This window comes from Salvelinus alpinus, chromosome 4, assembly GCF_045679555.1.
Source record: "Salvelinus alpinus chromosome 4, SLU_Salpinus.1, whole genome shotgun sequence".
In the NCBI taxonomy this organism is placed as follows: Eukaryota; Metazoa; Chordata; class Actinopteri; order Salmoniformes; family Salmonidae; genus Salvelinus; species Salvelinus alpinus.
In genome coordinates this window covers 20,697,878-20,722,332 of record NC_092089.1, presented here as the reverse complement: position 1 = coordinate 20,722,332, position 24,455 = coordinate 20,697,878, and the positions used below count along the sequence as shown (strand labels likewise).

The following is a 24,455-nucleotide window of genomic DNA, read 5'->3' as shown; positions in this document are numbered from 1 at the left end:
ACAGGGAGAAGATGAGCAGCAGTAGTCCTCTCTCATGTAAACCTGATGTTCCACATCATAACAACAAGGATTAAGGAAGTAACCATCCCAGACAGGCAGAAGATGGGCAGCAGTAGTCCTCTCTCATGGAAGCCTGATGTTCCACATCAGAACAACAAGGATTAAGGAAGTAACCATCCCAGACAGGCAGAAGATGGGCAGCAGTAGTCCCCTCTCATGGAAGCCTGATGTTCCTCATCAGAACAACAAGGATTAAGGAAGTAACCATCCCAGACAGGCAGAAGATGGGCAGCAGTACAACAAGGATTAAGGAAGTAACCATCCCAGACAGGCAGAAGATGGGCAGCAGTACAACAAGGATTAAGGAAGTCATCACCACATAAGGACAAGCCCATATACACATCTGGCTCCATATGGAATGAGGCATTGAAGCAAAACAACTGTAGTATTTTTACTCCAGCAGTTTGGATATGAAATTAAATGATGAGAATGAGGCAAAAATACAATATGAACATTGTGTTTGGACAGATGGAAAATAGACCCAAAAACCCCCCCAACTTCTAATGAATACCTCTCCAAATCAAAGGACATTTGGAGAGTTCAAAACCATTAACCCACAGTTCTGTAAAATAGGGGCACGTAGGGAGCACAAAACACATGTAATGATAACCATTTTCTCAGGGGAGCGTTTCCCAAAGGGATTTTCAGAGATTTTACAGTAGATTGATGCTGACAACATCCCGATCAGGCAAGTCAGGAGACAGTCAGCAACAGAGCACAGAACTAGTATTAAAGAGTACATAGCAGCAAAAACTCTAACTAACTTCTTAGAACCGAGAGGTGGTTCCTTTTGAGTTCTAAATGAGACCAGGTCCATACAGATCAGGTCCATCTCAGAACGTGTCTTTTATTTACTCTAGAAAGTGACATCTGCAAGACAGGGTACTCCAACATCACCTAATTACTGAACAGAACATTTAAAAAGGAAAATAATATACAGTTAAACAACATGATACTGTGCTTTTACATCAGCAGACTGACAAATATATTGTGCTTTTATATTGGCAGATCAACAAAACATTGTAGTATTGAAGTAGTCTGGGTACTGGTCTGTTTAGCCATTATTCCACTTCTTGACATACTAAACCATCTTTGGCATGTCATGGAGTGGAATGTTAGCTAAACAGACGTTACCCAGGCTAATATTAAAGTAAAACTGTCAACCAAACTATCCCAGTATGTACCGGTTACTGTACTAGCTCCTTGTTGCCTGGTTACTGGTCAGACAGGAAGTAGTCATCAGCCAGGGTCTCAGCAGCAGTCAGTCTTCCAACACACACCAGCAGCTTAGACAGCAGGGCTTGGAGTTTGGTCTCCTGGCCAAGAGGACACACAACCTCCTTTTAACACTTTGTGATTGTCTTTCAATGGAAAGCGTGTTAAAAATTACATGTATTATTCTCCTAATTAAAACTGACCTGCACTTTGGGAGCAAAAATAAAATGCATTCTAAATTAATTGAAGCATGAAAAAGCTATCAGGGTTACTGACCAGTTTCACTCCGCTGATATCCAGGGCCAGTCTTCTTCCACTATCCAGATCCCCGTTGAACCCTGGGGCATGCAGCTGCAAACAGAGGTGTTGATGACAAAACATAAATGGTTGGCCCCAACTGCTTACTGAGAGCTTATTTTCAACAAGTCTATTGTTCACATCTCCTAGAGTTTCTCTGGATGAATATTCAATGTTATCATTAACTTTTGCTAATGATTTCTCCTGTATGACATGTCAGAGTTTCCCTGAAACCCCTTAAAATACATATCAATTCCTGCTGTATTCCAGTCTGTCCCAAAGCTGCTTGACCATGGACTATAGAGCCATCCATCTTGTGTTATACAGAGACCTGGGCTGATCTACAGAGAGGGCAACATGAAGGTATTTTACCCAGAACAGCAGGCAGCCGTAGGAGTACATGTCACAGGCTGGAGTAGGAGGTGTGCCTCGTGTCTGGCGGAGCTCTGGGGCCACCAGGCTGATAGAGCCGGCCACCATCCCACTGTCCATTGCCCTCTGTACCTGGAACCAACATGGTACGTACAACCATGAAACAACCATACGTGGTGCTCATTCAGACAGGTGTAAAAGAAACCAAGGTACATGAGATAGTGTATTTAAAATGGAGGGGGAAACAGTTGTTTTTGTTCGATGAGAGAGATGTAAGTTTGGGTTATGCTGTCCATTCATGTTTTTTGTTGTCCAGTCATGTTTTTTGTATGTTATTTTTATATCTGAGAATTAACCACTGATATCAGGCCACACCCAGCCATGATTACAGACACCTGTGTGTGTGTCCTTTGACACTAAATAAACTAGTCACCCCGCAGTGTCTGTCATTATACCCTGATGAAGACAGCTTGTCTGTTGAAATGTTGGTTATTAGGTTATTACATTATTACATCTGAGCTCCTAGAGTGTACGGCTCCTTTAAATTTTGAAGTGTTCTACTCCGCTAGCCAGCACCTCGCCTAAACAGGTGTTCTACTCCGCTAGCCGGCACCTCTCCTAAACAGGTGTTCTACTCCGCTAGCCAGCACCTCTCCTAAACAGGTGTTCTACTCCGCTAGCCGGCACCTCTCCTAAACAGGTGTTCTACTCCGCTGGCCAGCACCTCTCCTAAACAGGTGTTCTACTCCGCTAGCCGGCACCTCTCCTAAACAGGTGTTCTACTCCGCTAGCCAACACCTCTCCTAAACAGGTGTTCTACTCCGCTAGCCAGCACCTCTCCTAAACAGGTGTTCTACTCCGCTAGCCAGCACCTCTCCTAAACAGGTGTTCTACTCCGCTAGCCGGCACCTCTCCTAAACAGGTGTTCTACTCCGCTAGCCGGCACCTCTCCTAAACAGGTGTTCTACTCCGCTAGCCAGCACCTCTCCTAAACAGGTGTTCTACTCCGCTAGCCAGCACCTCTCCTAAACAGGTGTTCTACTCCGCTAGCCAACACCTCTCCTAAACAGGTGTTCTACTCCGCTAGCCGGCACCTCTCCTAAACAGGTGTTCTACTCCGCTAGCCAGCACCTCTCCTAAACAGGTGTTCTACTCCGCTAGCCGGCACCTCTCCTAAACAGGTGTTCTACTCCGCTAGCCGGCACCTCTCCTAAACAGGTGTTCTACTCCGCTAGCCGGCACCTCTCCTAAACAGGTGTTCTACTCCGCTAGCCGGCACCTCTCCGAAACAGGTGTTCTACTCCGCTAGCCAGCACCTCTCCTAAACAGGTGTTCTACTCCGCTAGCCAGCACCTCTCCGAAACAGGTGTTCTACTCCGCTAGCCAGCACCTCTCCTAAACAGGTGTTCTACTCCGCTAGCCATCACCTCTCCTAAACAGGTGTTCTACTCCGCTAGCCAGCACCTCTCCTAAACAGGTGTGCGTTTCTTTCGCCTCCAAGTTAGGATTGAGGACAGGCTACTCACAGGAGTCTTTATGAAGTCGTAGTCTCCCACCATGCCTTGTTGTCGGTGGAGGACGAAGACGTTGTTGGGGTTGAGGGAGGCATGGGTGACGCCTGCAGCGTGGAGGGCCTGGAGGCCCCTGGCCACGCCTCTCATCACCTTCACAGTCTCCTGATGGGAGAGACAAGACAGCAGGTCAATGTGTTATACTACCAGTCTCCTGATGGGAGAGACAGGACAGTAGGTCAATGTGTTATACTACTACAGTCTCCTGATGGGAGAGACAGGACAGTAGGTCAATGTGTTATACTACTACAGTCTCCTGATGGGAGAGACAGGACAGTAGGTCAATGTGTTATACTACCAGTCTCCTGATGGGAGAGACAGGACAGCAGGTCAATGTGTTATACTACAGTCTCCTGATGGGAGAGACAGGACAGTAGGTCAATGTGTTATACTACTACAGTCTCCTGATGGGAGAGACAGGACAGTAGGTCAATGTGTTATACTACTACAGTCTCCTGATGGGAGAGACAGGACAGTAGGTCAATGTGTTATACTACTACAGTCTCCTGATGGGAGAGACAGGACAGTAGGTCAATGTGTTATACTACCAGTCTCCTGATGGGAGAGACAGAACAGTAGGTCAATGTGTTATACTACTACAGTCTCCTGGTGGGAGAGACAGGACAGTAGGTCAATGTGTTATACTACTACAGTCTCCTGATGGGAGAGACAGGACAGTAGGTCAATGTGTTATACTACCAGTCTCCTGATGGGAGAGACAGGACAGTAGGTCAATGTGTTATACTACAAAACAAGGGCATGTGAATAAGGTTCCAAAATTGCCCGATTTGTCCAGAAAACTCTGTTGGAAGAAGAGAAATCCAGTAATCCTCCAACCAAGATTTCTGGAAACCTGGGAATTTTGGGAGAGTTTTGTAACTGTAAAGGTGAAATATGAGGACGGTAGCCGAGAGAACTCACTGTGGCAGTTAGGGGTTTGTCAGCCTGAACAGCCCAGAGACTTCCATTGGGGAAGTATGGCACCATCACATAGGCAAGAGGGTCTGACTGAAAGAGAAGGGATCATAGTAAAACATACATCATGACAAATGGAGAACGACCTCTAAAAGGTTCTGCCTGGTCAATCAGACATATGAAGTGGCTGTACAACATTTACTACGATGTAGCCTCCACAGACTTCAGGGCTTTCATACTTCCCACGCTTAGGGGAGCAGAGCTGTTGTCAAGGAAGTTGTCAAGGAAGTGTGTGTGTTTATACAGGACGTACCGCCCCCACCTACTGTCAACCAATCATGTCAACACAGAGCTAAACAGAGCCCTCTGCATTGTTACAACATTTGGGAGGCTCACGGCAATGCGGTACAGAGCTTGACTTGGCCTCTGCACGCCTCAGGAGACTCCGCAATTGCATCACACCCTCCATACGAAGCCTCAGACCGCATTTTCAGATCAAGCATAAATTGGCTTTAAGTCTAAGTCCCTCAGATCATGAACCATGTGGCTTGTAAGACAGGAAGACATAGGAAGCTGAGTGACTGGGTCGAGACAGGGAAGCTGAGTGACTGGGTCGAGACAGGGAAGCTGAGTGACTGGGTCGAGACAGGGAAGCTGAGTGACTGGGTCGAGACAGGGAAGCTGAGTGACTGGGTCGAGACAGGGAAGCTGAGTGACTGGGTCGAGACAGGGAAGCTGAGTGAGCAGTACCTTGCCAAAGAACAGTGCCAGAAGAGGGAGTATTCCAGTGTCAGTCTGACTCTCCCGCTGCGTCCTGGTTCTGTGAAACTGGGAGGTTTTCTCCAGCACTCTGGCCTCTGCCTCCTCATTCACAGTGTAACCCTGACAGGGAACCCAGACACAAAACACCAATAAGGATAACAACTAAACCTCTGTCAAAAGACCAGGGTCTCTCAGTTGGCATTAAACGTGATCAAACGTGTTTAAAACAGGAGCAGTAATACCTGAACATATTCAAGAAGAACAATCATTCCGTTTCAAAATGTTTGCTCACATTTGGTCCTGACAGAGTTCCACATTTACACAATGTTTTTAACCTGTAAGGTTCACTCCCACATGGCACCCTATTCCCTATATAGTGCACTACTTTTAACCAGAGCTCTCTGGGCCCCTAGTCAAAAGTAGTGCACTATATAGAGAATAGGGTCCTATTTTGGACGTAGCCCTAAAAAGGGGTGTGAAAAAGGGGTGACCTTGAGTATGACCCTCTGTCCCTGGAACTCAGTACAGACCAGAGGCCTGCGTCCACTCAGCTCCTTCATGGGCTCAGCGTCAAACATGTCCCTGTCCAGACTCTTCACCGCCAGACCTCCAGAGCTCTGCACACACGTATATATGGTTGTGGTCATCATACTCACATCTGTGAAATACGTAGGTGCTGGGCTAATAATACATACATGATGAGAACATGGTAATTAGGAACACACACTGAAATAATACATTCACAGATTTCCACTAGGGGATAGTACTGCAGCACAATGTGACCATGTCCTGTTTTCCATATGGTCTTGTACAGAGGTATAGTTGGATCAGTCAGGACTCAGGTTGTGTCTCACCATGTGGCTGTGGATGTCTGCCTCAGGATAGAGCAGGGGGAGCTCAGGACAGCAGCCTTCAGCCAGAGCACTGAGCTTCATCTACAACACAAACAGCTATTAGGGAGGGGTGTGATGAGTGGAACTTACACATTGTGGAAGTGTTCCCGGACTTAGTTGGAACACAGAATTACAATGACAGAACATATAAATGACAGAATTAGAATGATAGAAAGATGTTGGAACATGTAACGTACATATTCTTTTCTTTCTTGACCGATTTCTTGGAAAAGAGTGTTTCTGGTCTCAGCGATCTCTTCCTTCTTCTTCAGAATCTCTGTTAGGTCAAAATCTTCAGCCTGACAGGAGAAACCATTAATAAACCTCCCTTTCCTATATTACCACTCTACTCACTACTGTATTCACAGGAAATCATTCGGCCATTATAACTGTACAAATTGAGCACATGAGCTGGGTATCCTTGGCAGACAAGCCAGCTGTTCTGGGACTGTATTCCAAACGGCATCCTATAGGCTTGGCCGGTATACCGGGGTATTTGGAAATGGCCACAGATTGGTTTTTCAATGCCGTTTAAACTATTTTGGGCGGTGGGGGTTCAATACAGAACTATTCTCCATGTCTCCACTTTCGTCATCTACAGCATGTTAGCCATAGTATTAGTGCAGAGCAGTCTGGTCAAAGTCTGTGCTTTTGTACATATTTTAGTGATAGGACGATGTTATTTACTGGGAGTTGAAGTGTTTCAATACATTTCTATATATTTGGAGCTACTTAAGTAAATACCTGCAGTCAACTTGTGCAATACGTTAGGAGATAAAGCAGATGGCGTTGATCATTTCCCCTGTCACATTATGAAGCTCACCGTAGTTCCCCAGAACAGTTGAGACAGTCACGTGTGTGTTTGTAAATAGCACAACAGGAGAAAGCGGGAGCAGGTGAGTCCAGCTGTGTATTGACAGGGGTCACGTTTTATATTGAAAGTCTTAAGTCTTTTTTTTTTTTTGCTTCAGTAGTGATCAGGGACGTGCAACTATAGTTTCCTTCACAGAAAATACATTAGTGCAACACATTCATCAGAAAATAGCTTCATTTACAACAGAAGTGCAACACTATTTGGCTGGCAGACAAAAAAAGCAAGGTCTTTTTTGTTGTTGCAAACAACGATGCAGGTCCATCATATTTCTAATGTTTATCATAGAGAGAATGTAGCCAGATAAATGTCCTGATGTTTTGTTTAAGGTTAATCTTTCATTTTAAATCATGAAAAGTAGGCTGGCTACACTGAGAACAGTAGCTACACATCAGTCAGAGGGCTGTCTGCTGATAGAATGATGGAGAACAGTAGCTCCATATCAGTCAGAGCGCTGTCTGCTGATAGAATGATGGAGAACAGTAGCTCCACATCAGTCAGAGTGCTGTCTGCTGATAGAATGATGGAGAACAGTAGCTACACGTCAGTCAGAGGGCTGTCTGCTGATAGAATGATGGAGAACAGTAGCTCCATATCAGTCAGAGCGCTGTCTGCTGATAGAATGATGGAGAACAGTAGCTCCATATCAGTCAGAGCGCTGTCTGCTGATAGAATGATGGAGAACAGTAGCTACACATCAGCCAGAGCGCTGTCTGCTGATAGAATGATGGAGAACAGTAGCTCCACATCAGTCAGAGCGCTGTCTGCTGATAGAATGATGGAGAACAGTAGCTCCACATCAGTCAGAGCGCTGTCTGCTGATAGAATGATGGAGAACAGTAGCTACACGTCAGTCAGAGCGCTGTCTGCTGATAGAATGATGGAGAACAGTAGCTACACATCAGTCAGAGCGCTGTCTGCTGATAGAATGATGGAGAACAGTAGCTCCACATCAGTCAGAGTGCTGTCTGCTGATAGAATGCCCATTCCTGAATTCTCATCTGAGTGGGGAAGAGCAACTGAAGAACGAAATTAGTTTGATGCCGAACAGAAATTACAATAAGCATTTTAGATCTGCGTTTACAAGTCGCAGCAAGATATTTCTTATGAGATGTATATTTATTTCCCTGCGTTTAAAGCATAGAATTCTGCATTAGGGTGACCCTTAAGTTTAACTAGCTAGTTATCGAAGTAAATGGCTGAATTAATAAGGAAATGGGGCATCATATTGTGTTAGCTTTCTGCCCTGTTTGACAAGTCAAAGCCCTTTGGATGAGTTATCTGTACAACTGCCACTGCAGCTTGATTTATGAGGGCCATGGTCAAAAGTAGTGCACTAAATAGACTTCCTAGTCTCTCACCTCCTCCAGACTGGCCTCCTCCACCTGTCTCCACCTCAGCTGAGCCCTCAGGCTGCGGATACGTTTCTTCACAGAGAACAGAGCGTCTGGAGTCGGGCTAGCATTCTGCCACTGTAGCATCTCACCCTTAAACTGAATGCAACACAAACTGAATGCAACACAAACTGAATGCAACACAAACTGAATGCAACACAAACTGAATAGCACACAAACTGAATAGAACACAAACAACACAAACTGAATGCAACACTGAATAGCACACAAACTGAATGCAACACAAACTGAATGCAACACAAACTGAATGCAACACAAACTGAATGCAACACAAACTGAATGCAACACAAACTGAATGCAACACAAACTGAATGCAACACAAACTGAATAGAACATCCTTGATATAGGAGAAGGCATGAGTTTGAGCGTGATAAGAGCACAGTGTTCTGACACAGCAGAAAGAGAAGTTATATGGTTAAAGACAAACAGCAAGATCTACTCAGATTAGGGTCGCAACATTAAGGGAACATTTTAGGTTTTCCAGAAATCTTGGTTGGATGATTCCGGATTTCCTGCATAATCCCTCACAATTCTGGGAATCTTCCAACCTTGATTTCTGGAAGATCTGGTAAGTAAACACTTTAAAACATCTAAAACAATTCTCTGACCTTTGTGTTCAGCAGATATTTCTCCATAATGTCACTCAGCAGACTCTGCTCACTCTGAATGTGCTGCATGACTTTGTAGAAAGCGTTGGACACTGCCTTGGTCTCGTGGTTGTTCTGCTCCTGTTGAGTAAACAAATAAGTCAACAACAAACAAACAGAGTAAAAAAACATGACGATGAGGTAATGCCGTGTTCAAAATACCAGAAATCTCAGACTTCAGTGTGTTTAAGACAACTGGGAACTCGGGGGGGACGGACGAGCTAGTCGTTTTGAACGGTCATCCAACTCAGAATTCCAAGTCAGGAAACTCTGCCATCGTTCTAAAGCTCCAACTTTCCGACCTGAAGATCACTGACGTCATGTTTCCCAGTTGTCTTCACAGCACCATAAGACTCACTGACGTCATGTTTCCCAGTTGTCTTCACAGCACCATAAGACTCACTGACGTCATGTTTCCCAGTTGTCTTCACAGCACCATAAGACTCACTGACGTCATGTTTCCCAGTTGTCTTCACAGCACCATAAGACTCACTGACGTCATGTTTCCCAGTTGTCTTCACAGCACCATAAGACTCACTGACGTCATGTTTCCCAGTTGTCTTCACAGCACCATAAGACTCACTGACGTCATGTTTCCCAGTTGTCTTCACAGCACCATAAGACTCACTGACGTCATGTTTCCCAGTTGTCTTCACAGCACCATAAGACTCACTGACGTCATGTTTCCCAGTTGTCTTCACAGCACCATAAGACTCACTGACGTCATGTTTCCCAGTTGTCTTCACAGCACCATAAGACTCACTGACGTCATGTTTCCCAGTTGTCTTCACAGCACCATAAGACTCACTGACGTCATGTTTCCCAGTTGTCTTCACAGCACCATAAGACTCACTGACGTCATGTTTCCCAGTTGTCTTCACAGCACCATAAGACTCACTGACGTCATGTTTCCCAGTTGTCTTCACAGCACCATAAGACTCACTGACGTCATGTTTCCCAGTTGTCTTCACAGCACCATAAGACTCACTGACGTCATGTTTCCCAGTTGTCTTCACAGCACCATAAGACTCACTGACGTCATGTTTCCCAGTTGTCTTCACAGCACCATAAGACTCACTGACGTCATGTTTCCCAGTTGTCTTCACAGCACCATAAGACTCACTGACGTCATGTTTCCCAGTTGTCTTCACAGCACCATAAGACTCACTGACGTCATGTTTCCCAGTTGTCTTCACAGCACCATAAGACTCACTGACGTCATGTTTCCCAGTTGTCTTCACAGCACCATAAGACTCACTGACGTCATGTTTCCCAGTTGTCTTCACAGCACCATAAGACTCACTGACGTCATGTTTCCCAGTTGTCTTCACAGCACCATAAGACTCACTGACGTCATGTTTCCCAGTTGTCTTCACAGCACCATAAGACTCACTGACGTCATGTTTCCCAGTTGTCTTCACAGCACCATAAGACTCACTGACGTCATGTTTCCCAGTTGTCTTCACAGCACCATAAGACTCACTGACGTCATGTTTCCCAGTTGTCTTCACAGCACCATAAGACTCACTGACGTCATGTTTCCCAGTTGTCTTCACAGCACCATAAGACTCACTGACGTCATGTTTCCCAGTTGTCTTCAAAGCACCATAAGACTCACTGACATGCAGGGGTGGACAGATGAAATATGGGCCCTGGTCAAAAGTAGTGAACTATAAAAAGGGAATAGGGTGCCATTTGGGACGCAGCCAAACTCACCCCGACTGACAGGGGAGAGTCCAGCTCCTTGGCCACGTTGATCTCTGCCTGCTTCAGCAGCTCATTCACTCCGTCCACTATGTCATTCACTCCCACCACTGTGTTAGCTGACAGGCAGAAAAACTGAAGGGACATTGGAGGGTTAGGATTTCCCAGACAAGCACAATGCTTAACTCAAAAACCTTTTCAATGGAGAAACTTGATTGAACATGTTGTTTAGTCCACGACTAGGCTTAATCTGTGTCTGGGAAACCAGCCCAAAGTGTACAGTTCCATACCCAGGAAGACCGCTGGAGAAGTATTACATGTCAAATTATTTTCCGTGGGCATATCTTCAATCACTTTAGTAAAGAGAACAGTTGTTTCCCATTCCCACCCTTCACAGTACACACAAAAGCTTGGGAGAAATAAACCCAGAATCTCTTTTTTAAAGGTTCTTCATCCTCAGTTCACCCAAACCAAAGCGGTACCGGGTCATTCTGTACCTTGCCAACGTTCTCCGACCAGGTGCACAGGGCCTTGAGGGCCTTGTCCGTCCCGTCTCTGACAGAGCTGGTGAGCCGACTCCTCTGAGTCCTCCACTGGTAGTACTGCTCAAAGGCCTGCTCTCCAACATCACCCTCCATAGAGGCTGGACCAAACACTGCAGTCAGGGAAGAGCTCACCTCCTGTAACACGGACACATGGGTAACAACAGCTTGATTATAGCACGCATCCCAAATAGTACCCTATATAGTGCACTATGTAGGGAATAGGGTGCTATTTGGGCCACATACTTAGATGTTGATGCATCAGAGCATGTTCAGCTGATAGCCTTGATATAACCCCAATCCTGTAGGGTCATCTAGAAATAACTAACCCCCTTCAAATATTTGGAATGTTGAATGAGAAAAAAATATTCAGAATCATAGTTTTCATTTTCAGTACCTCCAGTTTGTCCATGCGTTGTCTGACTGGCAAACACTTAGCCTCCTGAAGGAAGGACTCTACAGTGGCAGTCAGAACACCTCGCACCTTATTCCGGTTGTCTATCAGATCCCCAAGCTGCTCCTTCTGCAAAATGGACGCCAAAACATGGTCATTTCACTGATGAGAAACTGTATTCTGATCTGACGAGACGTGTGTCTTTGTGTCCCAAATGGCAACCTATTCCCGATTTAGTGCACTACTTTCAACCAGACCACTATGGGTCCTGGTCTAAAGTAGTGCACTAAATAGGGAATAGGGTGCCATTTTGTACATAGCCTTTAACAGTAGGATGCAGACTGACCGTCTGACAGGCCTTGAGTTTCTCCTGAGCCAGGCTGTAATCTCTCCATGCCGACTCCAGCTTCTCCATGGCAACCGGGGCAGAGATGCTGTTGTTTATGACAATGTTGATAGACTCCGTAAGGCTGTCACTATCCGTGTCACCTGGGTTTCTCTCTCTGTCCAGTAGAAATAAAACCACAATAATGCAAATCAATAGAATTAGAGTTAGATGCACTAGAGTTAGATGCACTATTGTAAAGTGGTTGTTCCACTGGATATCATAAGGTGAATGCACCAATTTGTAAGTCGCTCTGGATAAGAGCGTCTGCTAAATGACTTAAATGTAATGTAAATGTAGAAAGAGTAACTCAATGTGAAATGTTGAATTGTTAAAAATAAAATAAAAATACATTTAATAAAACATTGTTACTTAAAATTCGTTATCCTATAATAAAATAATTCCAATTCGAGAGGTGTGTGGGGGGGTCCGAAAATGGCATTACGTCCCAAATGGCACCTCATTACCATTTAGTGCACTACTTTCAACCAGAGTGCACTATATAGGGTGCCATTTGCAACCCAGACCATCACAGTACCTTAATCCTCTCAGAGAATCGACTCTCTCAGCCAGTCGACAGAACCGGTCAGCCACCGCTGAGTCCAGGAGCTTATCCACTTGCTTCTCCTTCTTCTTTAACTGTCCCCTCATAGCCTAAACACAGGGAGAAGCATTCAAAACACCAAAGACCGAGTAGCACAAATCAAATCGTATGTCACATGCTTTGGAAACAACAGCTGTAGATTGACAGTGAAATGCTTACTTTTCCAACAATAAAGTGTTAAAGATCAAAAAATAAATCTAAAAAAAGTAAATGGTGACACGAGGAATAAATCCACAAAACACCTGCTACATTGTTTATGCCGCTAATGAGGACATTAGCCACATTATCTACCTTTACGTTCCTTCAGTCTTTCATAACATTCATTCTCACTATAACCCAGGGCCCGGCTTCCCGATAGCGTTGGAATTTAGGCTTACAAGTGTTTTACCTCTGCATCTTTCCTGTAACATAGGAAGTTTCTAACGATGGTTTGGGAAACAGCTGGGAGATTTAACAATGTTTCTAGGAAGGTTCTAACGATGGTTTGGGGAAACAGCTGGGAGATTTAACAATGTTTCTAGGAAGGTTCTAACGATGGTTTGGGGAAACAGCTGGGAGATTTAACAAAGTTTCTAGGAAGGTTCTATCGATGAACTTAGCATTAAGATGCTTTGGGAAACCAGACCCAGGTTTATCCCCTTAAAACCTCATACCTGCACTACCATGTCCCTTCCACACTTACGACCCTGCCAACAACAAAAAAAACATTGTTGAGGACAAAGCCAAACATTTTCATTATACACTGAACACAAATATAAACGCAACATGTAAAGTGTTGGTCCCATGTTCCATGAGCTGAAAGAAAATATCTTTTTTTCCCCCATCCGCACAAAAAAGCTTATTTTTCTCAGATTTTGTGCACAAATGTGTTTACGTCGCTGTTAGTGAGCATTTAAACTTTTCCAAAGTAATCCATCCACCTGACAGGTGTGGCATATCAAGAAGCGTATTAAACAGCATGATCATTATACAGGTGCACCTTGTGCTGGGGACAATAAAAGGCCACTCTAAAATGTGCAGTTTTGTCACACAACACAATGCTACCGATGTCTCAAGTTTTGGGGAAGCATGCAGTTAGCATGCTGACTGCAGGAATATCCACCAGAGCTGTTGCCAGAGAATTTAATGTTCATTTCTCTACCATAAGCCACCTGCAACATAGTTTTAGAGAATTTGCAGTACGTCCAACCGGCCTCAAAACCACAAACCTTGTGTAACCACGCCAGCCCAGGACCTCCACATCCAACTTCTTCATTTGATGAAGCTGTGGGTTTGCATAACCAAAGAATTTCTCTGTGAAGCTCATCTGCGTGCTCGTCGTCCTCACCAGAGACTTGACCTGACCAGTTTGGTGTCGTAACAGACTTCAGTGGGCAAATGCTCACCTTCGATGCCAACTGGCATGCTGGAGAAGTGTGCTCTTCACGGATGAATGTCCCAGTCCTTCCATTGCCTCATACTTGCCAGACATGTCACCCATTGAGCATGTGTGGGATGCTCTGGATCGACGTGTACAACAGCGTGTTCCAGTTCCCTCCAATATCCAGCAACTCCGCACAGCCATTGAGGAGCGGGACAACATTCCACAGGCCAATCAAAAGCCCGATCAACTCTATGCGAAGGAGATGTGTCGCTCTGCATGAGGCAAATGGTGGTCACTCCAGATACTGACTGGTTCTTTGATCCACCACGCCCCTACCTTTTTTTAAAGGTATCTGTTACCAACAGATACATATCTGCATTTCCAGTCATGTGAAATCCATAGATTAGGTGTGGTGAAGAATGAATGTAGACTCGTCAATGTGCTGTGGTGAGGGTTGAATGTAGACACGTTAATGTGGTGAGGGTTGAATGTAGACTCGTTAATGTGCTGTGGTGAGGGTTGAATGTAGACTCGTTAATGTGCTGTGGTGAGGGTTGAATGTAGACTCGTTAATGTGGTGAGGGTTGAATGTAGACTCGTTAATGTGATGTGGTGAGGGTTGAATGTAGACTCGTTAATGTGATGTGGTGAGGGTTGAATGTAGACTCGTTAATGTGATGTGGTGAGGGTTGAATGTAGACTCGTTAATGTGATGTGGTGAGGGTTGAATGTAGACTCGTTAATGTGCTGTGGTGAGGGTTGAATGTAGACGCGTTAATGTGCTGTGGTGAGGGTTGAATGTAGACTCGTTAATGTGCTGTGGTGAGGGTTGAATGTAGACTCGTTAATGTGCTGTGGTGAGGGTTGAATGTAGACTCGTTAATGTGCTGTGGTGAGGGTTGAATGTAGACTCGTTAATGTGCTGTGGTGAGGGTTGAATGTAGACTCGTTAATGTGATGTGGTGAGGGTTGAATGTAGACTCGTTAATGTGATGTGGTGAGGGTTGAATGTAGACTCGTTAATGTGATGTGGTGAGGGTTGAATGTAGACTCGTTAATGTGATGTGGTGAGGGTTGAATGTAGACTCGTTAATGTGATGTGGTGAGGGTTGAATGTAGACTCGTTAATGTGATGTGGTGAGGGTTGAATGTAGACTCGTTAATGTGATGTGGTGAGGGTTGAATGTAGACTCGTTAATGTGATGTGGTGAGGGTTGAATGTAGACTCGTTAATGTGATGTGGTGAGGGTTGAATGTAGACGCGTTAATGTGCTGTGGTGAGGGTTGAATGTAGACTCGTTAATGTGCTGTGGTGAGGGTTGAATGTAGACTCGTTAATGTGCTGTGGTGAGGGTTGAATGTAGACGCGTTAATGTGCTGTGGTGAGGGTTGAATGTAGACTCGTTAATGTGCTGTGGTGAGGGTTGAATGTAGACTCGTTAATGTGCTGTGGTGAGGGTTGAATGTAGACTCGTTAATGTGCTGTGGTGAGGGTTGAATGTAGACGCGTTAATGTGCTGTGGTGAGGGTTGAATGTAGACTCATTAATGTGCTGTGGTGAGGGTTGAATGTAGACTCGTTAATGTGCTGTGGTGAGGGTTGAATGTAGACTCGTTAATGTGATGTGGGTTGAATGTAGACTCATTAATGTGATGTGATGAGGTTTGAATTTAGACTCATTAATGTGCTGTGGTGAGAATTGAATGTTGACCTGTTAATGTGCTGTGGTGAGGGTTGAATGTAGACTCGTTAATGTGCTGTGGTGAGGGTTGAATGTAGACTCGTTAATGTGATGTGGGTTGAATGTAGACTCATTAATGTGATGTGATGAGGTTTGAATTTAGACTCATTAATGTGCTGTGGTGAGAATTGAATGTTGACCTGTTAATGTGATGTGGTGAGGGTTGAATGTAGACTCGTTAATGTGATGTGGTGAGGGTTGAATGTAGACTCGGTAATGTGATGTGGTGAGGGTTGAATGTAGACTCGGTAATGTGATGTGGTGAGGGTTGAATGTAGACTCGTTAATGTGCTGTGGTGAGGGTTGAATGTAGACTCTTTATTGTGCTGTGGTGAGAATTGAATGTTGACCTGTTAATGCTATGATGTGTCCATGAGCAGGTGCTCAGGGCCCATTGACTAGTAGACATCTGCTCCATACGACACCAGTCTCACCTGCACTTCCTGTTTGGCATCTTGCAAGTGTTTCTCCAGCTGCTCTGATTGGTTCTGGAGTGTGTTCCTCTCCACCTTCCATCTCTCTGCCTCTTTGGCATAATTAGCAGTCTCCTCTTTCAACTTCTGAAATTACAACAAGACGATACTCATACATAACTAATGTCCTGGAAAGCTTGTTGTGTGTGTGTGTGTGTCTACACTCTGTTTGTTCAACCTGGAGCTCTGAGAGGCTGTCTCTCAGCTGTTCCTCCCTGCGCCGGGTCTCTCGTTCTGCCTTCGGCCTCTGGTTCTCCTCCACCAGCTCCTGGTCCATTTTCTTCTTCACTAGGTTGGCAGCATGCTGGGCTGTGGCCGTGCTCTTCTCCCTGAGCAGGAGTTAAAACACACATAGGCTGCTCAACACTATTCTCTAAAGGACTACTTTTGACCCTATGGGCCCTGGTCAAAAGTAGTGCTGCATTTAGGGAATAGGATGTAGGAAATGTGGGGCATTTTGGACACCATATCTTATATATGGGCTCTGGTCAAAAGTTATACAGGGAATAGGGTGCCATTTGGGACAAAAACAGTCATAGGATAAAAAACCACCCAGTTAATATTAATAATCACTACTACAAACCACCCAGTTAGTAATCACTACTACAAACCACCCAGTTAGTAATCACTACTACAAACCACCCAGTTAGTAATCACTACTACAAACCACCCAGTTAGTAATCACTACTACAAACCACCCAGTTAGTAATCACTACTACAAACCACCCAGTTAGTAATCACTACTACAAACCACCCAGTTAGTAATCACTACTACAAACCACCCAGTTAGTAATCACTACTACAAACCACCCAGTTAGTAATCACTACTACAAACCACCCAGTTAGTAATCACTACTACAAACCACCCAGTTAGTAATCACTACTACAAACCACCCAGTTAGTAATCACTACTACAAACCACCCAGTTAATAATCACTACTACAAACCACCCAGTTAGTAATCACTACTACAAACCACCCAGTTAGTAATCACTACTACAAACAACCCCAATCACTGATCATCCTGAGCTTGTTGCAACCCCTACATCTCTAAACAGTCTTTATAGAAACATGCTGCAAAAGTAACAAGGTATTCATGGTTCTCCTCACACACTCAGTCTCACACACCATGTTGATTCTACTGTACTGGCTGGCTCACACCATGTTGATTCTACTGTACTGGCTGGCTCACACCATGTTGGTTCTACTGTACTGGCTGGCTCACACCATGTTGATTCTACTGTACTGGCTGGCTCACACCATGTTGGTTCTACTGTACTGGCTGGCTCACACCATGTTGATTCTACTGTACTGGCTGGCTCACACCATGTTGATTCTACTGTACTGGCTGGCTCACACCATGTTGGTTCTACTGTACTGGCTGGCTCACACCATGTTGATTCTACTGTACTGGCTCACACCATGTTGGTTCTACTGTACTGGCTGGCTCACACCATGTTGATTCTACTGTACTGGCTGGCTCACACCATGTTGGTTCTACTGTACTGACTGGCTCACACCATGTTGATTCTACTGTACTGGCTCACACCATGTTGATTCTACTGTACTGGCTGGCTCACACCATGTTGATTCTACTGTACTGGCTGGCTCACACCATGTTGATTCTACTGTACTGGCTGGCTCACACCATGTTGGTTCTACTGTACTGGCTGGCTCTCACACCATGTTGATTCTACTGTACTGGCTGGCTCACACCATGTTGATTCTACTGTACTGGCTGGCTCACACCATGTTGATTCTACTGTACTGACTGGCTCACACCATGTTGATTCTACTGTACTGGCTGGCTCACACCATGTTGATTCTACTGTACTGGCTCACACACACCATGTTGATTCTACTGTACTGGCTGGCTCACACCATGTTGATTCTACTGTACTGGCTGGCTCACACCATGTTGATTCTACTGTACTGGCTGGCTCACACACCATGTTGATTCTACTGTACTGGCTGGCTCACACCATGTTGATTCTACTGTACTGGCTGGCTCACACCATGTTGATTCTACTGTACTGGCTGGCTCACACCATGTTGATTCTACTGTACTGGCTGGCTCACACCATGTTGATTCTACTGTACTGGCTGGCTCACACCATGTTGATTCTACTGTACTGGCTGGCTCACACACCATGTTGATTCTACTGTACTGGCTGGCTCACACACCATGTTGATTCTACTGTACTGGCTGGCTCACACCATGTTGATTCTACTGTACTGGCTGGCTCACACCATGTTGATTCTACTGTACTGGCTGGCTCACACCATGTTGATTCTACTGTACTGGCTGGCTCACACCATGTTGATTCTACTGTACTGGCTGGCTCACACCATGTTGATTCTACTGTACTGACTGGCTCACACCATGTTGATTCTACTGTACTGGCTGGCTCACACACCATGTTGATTCTACTGTACTGGCTGGCTCACACCATGTTGATTCTACTGTACTGGCTGGCTCACACCATGTTGATTCTACTGTACTGGCTGGCTCACACCATGTTGATTCTACTGTACTGGCTGGCTCACACCATGTTGATTCTACTGTACTGGCTGGCACACACCATGTTGATTCTACTGTACTGGCTCACACACACCATGTTGATTCTACTGTACTGGCTGGCTCACACCATGTTGATTCTACTGTACTGGCTGGCTCACACCATGTTGATTCTACTGTACTGGCTGGCTCACACCATGTTGATTCTACTGTACTGGCTGGCTCACACCATGTTGGTTCTACTGTACTGGCTGGCTCACACCATGTTGGTTCTACTGTACTGGCTGGCTCACACCATGTTGATTCTACTGTACTGGCTGGCTCACACCATGTTGGTTCTACTGTACTGACTGGCTCACACCATGTTGATTCTACTGTACTGGCTCACACCATGTTGATTCTACTGTACTGGCTGGCTCACACCATGTTGATTCTACTGTACTGGCTGGCTCACACCATGTTGATTCTACTGTACTGGCTGGCTCACACCATGTTGATTCTACTGTACTGGCTGGCTCACACACCATGTTGATTCTACTGTACTGGCTGGCTCACACCATGTTGATTCTACTGTACTGGCTGGCTCACACCATGTTGATTCTACTGTACTGACTGGCTCACACCATGTTGATTCTACTGTACTGGCTGGCTCTCACACCATGTTGATTCTACTGTACTGGCTCACACACACCATGTTGATTCTACTGTACTGGCTGGCTCACACCATGTTGATTCTACTGTACTGGCTGGCTCACACCATGTTGATTCTACTGTACTGGCTGGCTCACACACCATGTTGATTCTACTGTACTGGCTGGCTCACACCATGTTGATTTTACTGTACTGGCTGGCTCACACCATGTTGATTCTACTGTACTGGCTGGCTCACACCATGTTGATTCTACTGTACTGGCTGGCTCACACCATGTTGATTCTACTGTACTGGCTGGCTCACACCATGTTGATTCTACTGTACTGGCTGGCTCACACACCATGTTGATTCTACTGTACTGGCTGGCTCACACACCATGTTGATTCTACTGTACTGGCTGGCTCACACCATGTTGATTCTACTGTACTGGCTGGCTCACACCATGTTGATTCTACTGTACTGGCTGGCTCACACCATGTTGATTCTACTGTACTGGCTGGCTCACACCATGTTGATTCTACTGTACTGACTGGCTCACACCATGTTGATTCTACTGTACTGGCTGGCTCACACACCATGTTGATTCTACTGTACTGGCTGGCTCACACACCATGTTGATTCTACTGTACTGGCTGGCTCACACCATGTTGATTCTACTGTACTGGCTGGCTCACACCATGTTGATTCTACTGTACTGGCTGGCTCACACCATGTTGATTCTACTGTACTGGCTGGCACACACCATGTTGATTCTACTGTACTGGCTCACACACACCATGTTGATTCTACTGTACTGGCTGGCTCACACCATGTTGATTCTACTGTACTGGCTGGCTCACACCATGTTGATTCTACTGTACTGGCTGGCTCACACCATGTTGATTCTACTGTACTGGCTGGCTCACACCATGTTGATTCTACTGTACTGGCTGGCTCACACACACCATGTTGATTCTACTGTACTGGCTGGCTCACACCATGTTGATTCTACTGTACTGGCTGGCTCACACCATGTTGATTCTACTGTACTGGCTGGCTCACACCATGTTGATTCTACTGTACTGGCTGGCTCACACCATGTTGATTCTACTGTACTGGCTGGCTCACACCATGTTGATTCTACTGTACTGGCTGGCTCACACCATGTTGATTCTACTGTACTGGCTGGCTCACACCATGTTGATTCTACTGTACTGGCTGGCTCACACCATGTTGATTCTACTGTACTGGCTCACACCATGTTGATTCTACTGTACTGGCTGGCTCACACCATGTTGATTCTACTGTACTGGCTGGCTCACAAACACACCATGTAGATTATATTGTACTGGCTGGCTCACACACACACTGAGCCGTAAGCACTACCCTCTGTAGCGCCTTACGGTCAGATGCCGAGCAGTTGCCATACCAGGCGGTGATGCAACCGGTCAGGATGCTCTCGATGGTGCAGCTATAGAATTTTTTGAGGATCTGGGGACCGATGCCAAATCTTTTCAGTCTCCTGAGGGGGAAAAGGTTTTGTCATGCCCTCTTCACGACTGTCTTGGTGTGTTTGGACCATGATAGTTTGTTGGTGATGTGGACAACAAGGAACTTGAAACTCTCGACCCGCTCCACTACAGCCCCGTCGATGTGAATGGGGCCATGTTCGGCCCACCTTTTCCTGTAGTCCACGATCAGCTCCTTTGTCTTGCTCACATTGAGGGAGAGGTTGTTGTCCTAGCACCACATTGCCAGTTCTCTGACCTGATCATTCAGGTGAGAAAAACATCACCCAGATATGCCAGTGTGAGAATCTCGTCATCATGCAAGCGGTCAGACAAGTGAAAATGATGGTCAGTAAAGAAAACTTGAAGCTCGTCTCTCAATTTTAAAAGAACGTGTCAATACCTTGCCCATTGATAACCAGCGCACTTCTGTATGTTGTAAAAGCGTTACATGGTCGCTGCCCAGATCTTTGCATAATGCAGAAAATACACAAGAGTTCAGGGGCATTGCTTTAACAAAGTTAACCATTTTCACTGTAGTGTCCAAAAAGTCTTTCAAGCATTCCCTTGGCAACAAGAGCCTCTCGGTGGATGCTGCAGTGTACCCAAGTAGCGTCGGGAGCAATTGCTTGCATGTGCGTTACCACTCCACTATGTCTCCCTGTCATGGCTTTTGCGCCATCAGTACAGATACCAACACATCTTGACCACCAAAGTTCATTTGATGTCACAAAGCTGTCCAGTACTTTAAAAATATCCTCTCCTGTTGTCCTGGTTTCCAGAAGAGGATGTCTTCTTTAATTGATCCCCCATAAACGGACATATACCAGGAGCTGTGCCAGGCCCGCCACGTCTGTTTACTCATCCAGCTGTAACGCATAGAATTCACTAGCTTGTATGCAAAGTAATTGTTTCTGAACATCTTCTGCCATGTCACTGATGCGTCGTGAAACGGTGTTGTTTGATGAAGGCATTGTCTGTATATTTTTTGGGGGCCTTTTCCCCCAGTATTGTCCCAGCCATATCCACAGCAGCAGGAAGAATTAAGTCCTCCACAATAGTATGGGGCTTGCCTGTCCTAGCCACTTGGTAGCTCACCATATAAGACACTTCTAGATCCTTATTATTAATGGTATCTTTTGCTTTTATACATGTCTTACTACTCAAAAATCATCATAATTCTCGCTCCAAAAATTCCCATGGCTTATTTTTCAAATTGGCATGTTTTGTTTCTAAATGTCTGCGCAAAGAGTGAAGATTTCATTGAGTTTTGAGAGAGTACTTTTGCACTGTGGCTGAGGAAAGCCACTACTCACATTATAAGTGAATCCCAAATCAATGTAGTTCTCATCATATTTGCGGCTCTTCAATGGTACAACGTCCCTGTCTGTTGTTCGGTGCTTTCCCTGGTAAGGGGGCAGTAGCTCTTCAGCTGCATCAGATTCACAACTGTCAGTGTCCATGCTAGCTGGGCTAACAACAAATGTAGAATTACTGATGCTAGCTGGGCTAACAACAAATGTAGAATTACTGATGCTAGCTGGGCTAACAACAAATGTAGAATTATTGATGGTAGCTGGGCTAACAACAAATGTATAATTATTGATGGTAGCTGGGCTAACAACAAATGTATAATTATTGATGGTAGCTGGGCTAACAACAAATGTATAATTATTGATGGTAGCTGGGCTAACAACAAATGTATAATTATTGATGGTAGCTGGGCTAACAACAAATGTATAATTATTGATGGTAGCATTGGATGTGCTCGTGGAACAGCGTGTGTCGTCAACAGGTGTAGTACTGCTGGTAGTAGCAGGTGTAGTACTGCTGGTAGTAGCAGGTGCAGTACTGCTGGTAGTAGCAGGTGCAGTACTGCTGGTAGTAGCAGGTGCAGTACTGCTGGTAGTAGCAGGTGCAGTACTGCTGGTAGTAGCAGGTGCAGTACTGCTGGTAGTAGCAGGTGCAGTACTGCTGGTAGTAGCAGGTGCAGTACTGCTGGTAGTAGCAGGTGCAGTACTGCTGGTAGTAGCAGGTGCAGTACTGCTGGTAGTAGCAGGTGCAGTACTGCTGGTAGTAGCAGGTGCAGTACTGCTGGTAGTAGCAGGTGCAGTACTGCTGGTAGTAGCAGGTGCAGTACTGCTGGTAGTAGCAGGTGCAGTACTGCTGGTAGTAGCAGGTGTAGTACTGCTGGTAGTAGCAGGTGTAGTACTGCTGGTAGTAGCAGGTGTAGTACTGCTGGTAGTAGCAGGTGTAGTACTGCTGGTAGTAGCAGGTGTAGTACTGCTGGTAGTAGCAGGTGTAGTACTGCTGGTAGTAGCAGGTGTAGTACTGCTGGTAGTAGCAGGTGTAGTACTGCTGGTAGTAGCAGGTGTAGTACTGCTGGTAGTAGCAGGTGTAGTACTGCTGGTAGTAGCAGGTGTAGTACTGCTGGTAGTAGCAGGTGTAGTACTGCTGGTAGTAGCAGGTGTAGTACTGCTGGTAGTAGCAGGTGTAGTACTGCTGGTAGTAGCAGGTGTAGTACTGCTGGTAGTAGCAGGTGTAGTACTGCTGGTAGTAGCAGGTGTAGTACTGCTGGTAGTAGCAGGTGTAGTACTGCTGGTAGTAGCAGGTGTAGTACTGCTGGTAGTAGCAGGTGTAGTACTGCTGGTAGTAGCAGGTGTAGTACTGCTGGTAGTAGCAGGTGTAGTACTGCTGGTAGTAGCAGGTGTAGTACTGCTGGTAGTAGCAGGTGCAGTACTGCTGGTAGTAGCAGGTGCAGTACTGCTGGTAGTAGCAGGTGCAGTACTGCTGGTAGTAGCAGGTGTAGTACTGCTGGTAGTAGCAGGTGTAGTACTGCTGGTAGTAGCAGGTGTAGTACTGCTGGTAGTAGCAGGTGTAGTACTGCTGGTAGTAGCAGGTGTAGTACTGCTGGTAGTAGCAGGTGTAGTACTGCTGGTAGTAGCAGGTGTAGTACTGCTGGTAGTAGCAGGTGTAGTACTGCTGGTAGTAGCAGGTGCAGTACTGCTGGTAGTAGCAGGTGTAGTACTGCTGGTAGTAGCAGGTGTAGTACTGCTGGTAGTAGCAGGTGTAGTACTGCTGGTAGTAGCAGGTGTAGTACTGCTGGTAGTAGCAGGTGTAGTACTGCTGGTAGTAGCAGGTGTAGTACTGCTGGTAGTAGCAGTACTACCAGTAGAGCTGGTATGTGTCTCTATGGATGCTGGCCTTACTTTTTTTTAACCATTAATACATTTTTGCGCAAACGGAATGAGCAGCAGCTACGTTTGGCTAAATACGGACTGTTAGTGGAATTCCCGCGAGAGAGTAACGGTTAATGTGATTGGATGTTAATTACTTGACGAGGCTACCCGTATTTGACATTGTGTTATTTTATTGAACACTATATGGTTTCATTTTATTTTTTGGCAGTGAAACAAGAATACTCCGGTGAGAAAAAAAACTCACCCAAATGTATAGCCCCGTTGAAAAATCTAAATGGACTGTTGTAAATTTGAAATCATTTTTTTTTTTTAAACAAGTGAATCACATTTTTATTTGGCGTACCCCCGATGGCATTGCGCGTACGTACCCCAGTT

General features: G+C 45.4%; 1 protein-coding gene across 4 annotated transcripts in view; it reads right to left on the bottom strand.

The window, feature by feature from the left end:
* The window catches only part of stk31 (serine/threonine kinase 31), a 33,368-nt gene that overhangs the window by 4,726 nt on the left and 4,187 nt on the right, over nt 1-24,455 (bottom strand). The window contains exons 9-27 of one of the 4 annotated variants that reach the window (XM_071395954.1): nt 16,403-16,553; nt 16,186-16,311; nt 13,301-13,333; nt 12,582-12,697; nt 12,005-12,161; nt 11,662-11,787; nt 11,220-11,402; nt 10,735-10,857; nt 8,980-9,099; nt 8,318-8,449; nt 6,283-6,384; nt 6,047-6,127; nt 5,684-5,809; nt 5,181-5,312; nt 4,437-4,523; nt 3,471-3,620; nt 1,945-2,076; nt 1,552-1,626; nt 1,245-1,376 (exon numbers count right to left, since the gene is read on the bottom strand). In XM_071395954.1, the coding sequence (XP_071252055.1) occupies nt 1,275-1,376; nt 1,552-1,626; nt 1,945-2,076; nt 3,471-3,620; nt 4,437-4,523; nt 5,181-5,312; nt 5,684-5,809; nt 6,047-6,127; nt 6,283-6,384; nt 8,318-8,449; nt 8,980-9,099; nt 10,735-10,857; nt 11,220-11,402; nt 11,662-11,787; nt 12,005-12,161; nt 12,582-12,697; nt 13,301-13,333; nt 16,186-16,311; nt 16,403-16,553 (2,254 nt within the window). In that variant the 3' untranslated portion in view covers nt 1,245-1,274. Of the gene's footprint in view, nt 1-882; nt 1,377-1,551; nt 1,627-1,944; nt 2,077-3,470; nt 3,621-4,436; nt 4,524-5,180; nt 5,313-5,683; nt 5,810-6,046; nt 6,128-6,282; nt 6,385-8,317; nt 8,450-8,979; nt 9,100-10,734; nt 10,858-11,219; nt 11,403-11,661; nt 11,788-12,004; nt 12,162-12,581; nt 12,698-13,300; nt 13,334-16,185; nt 16,312-16,402; nt 16,554-24,455 lie in introns of those variants that run through there. The other 3 variants (XM_071395953.1, XM_071395956.1, XM_071395957.1) reach the window with 3 other exon arrangements.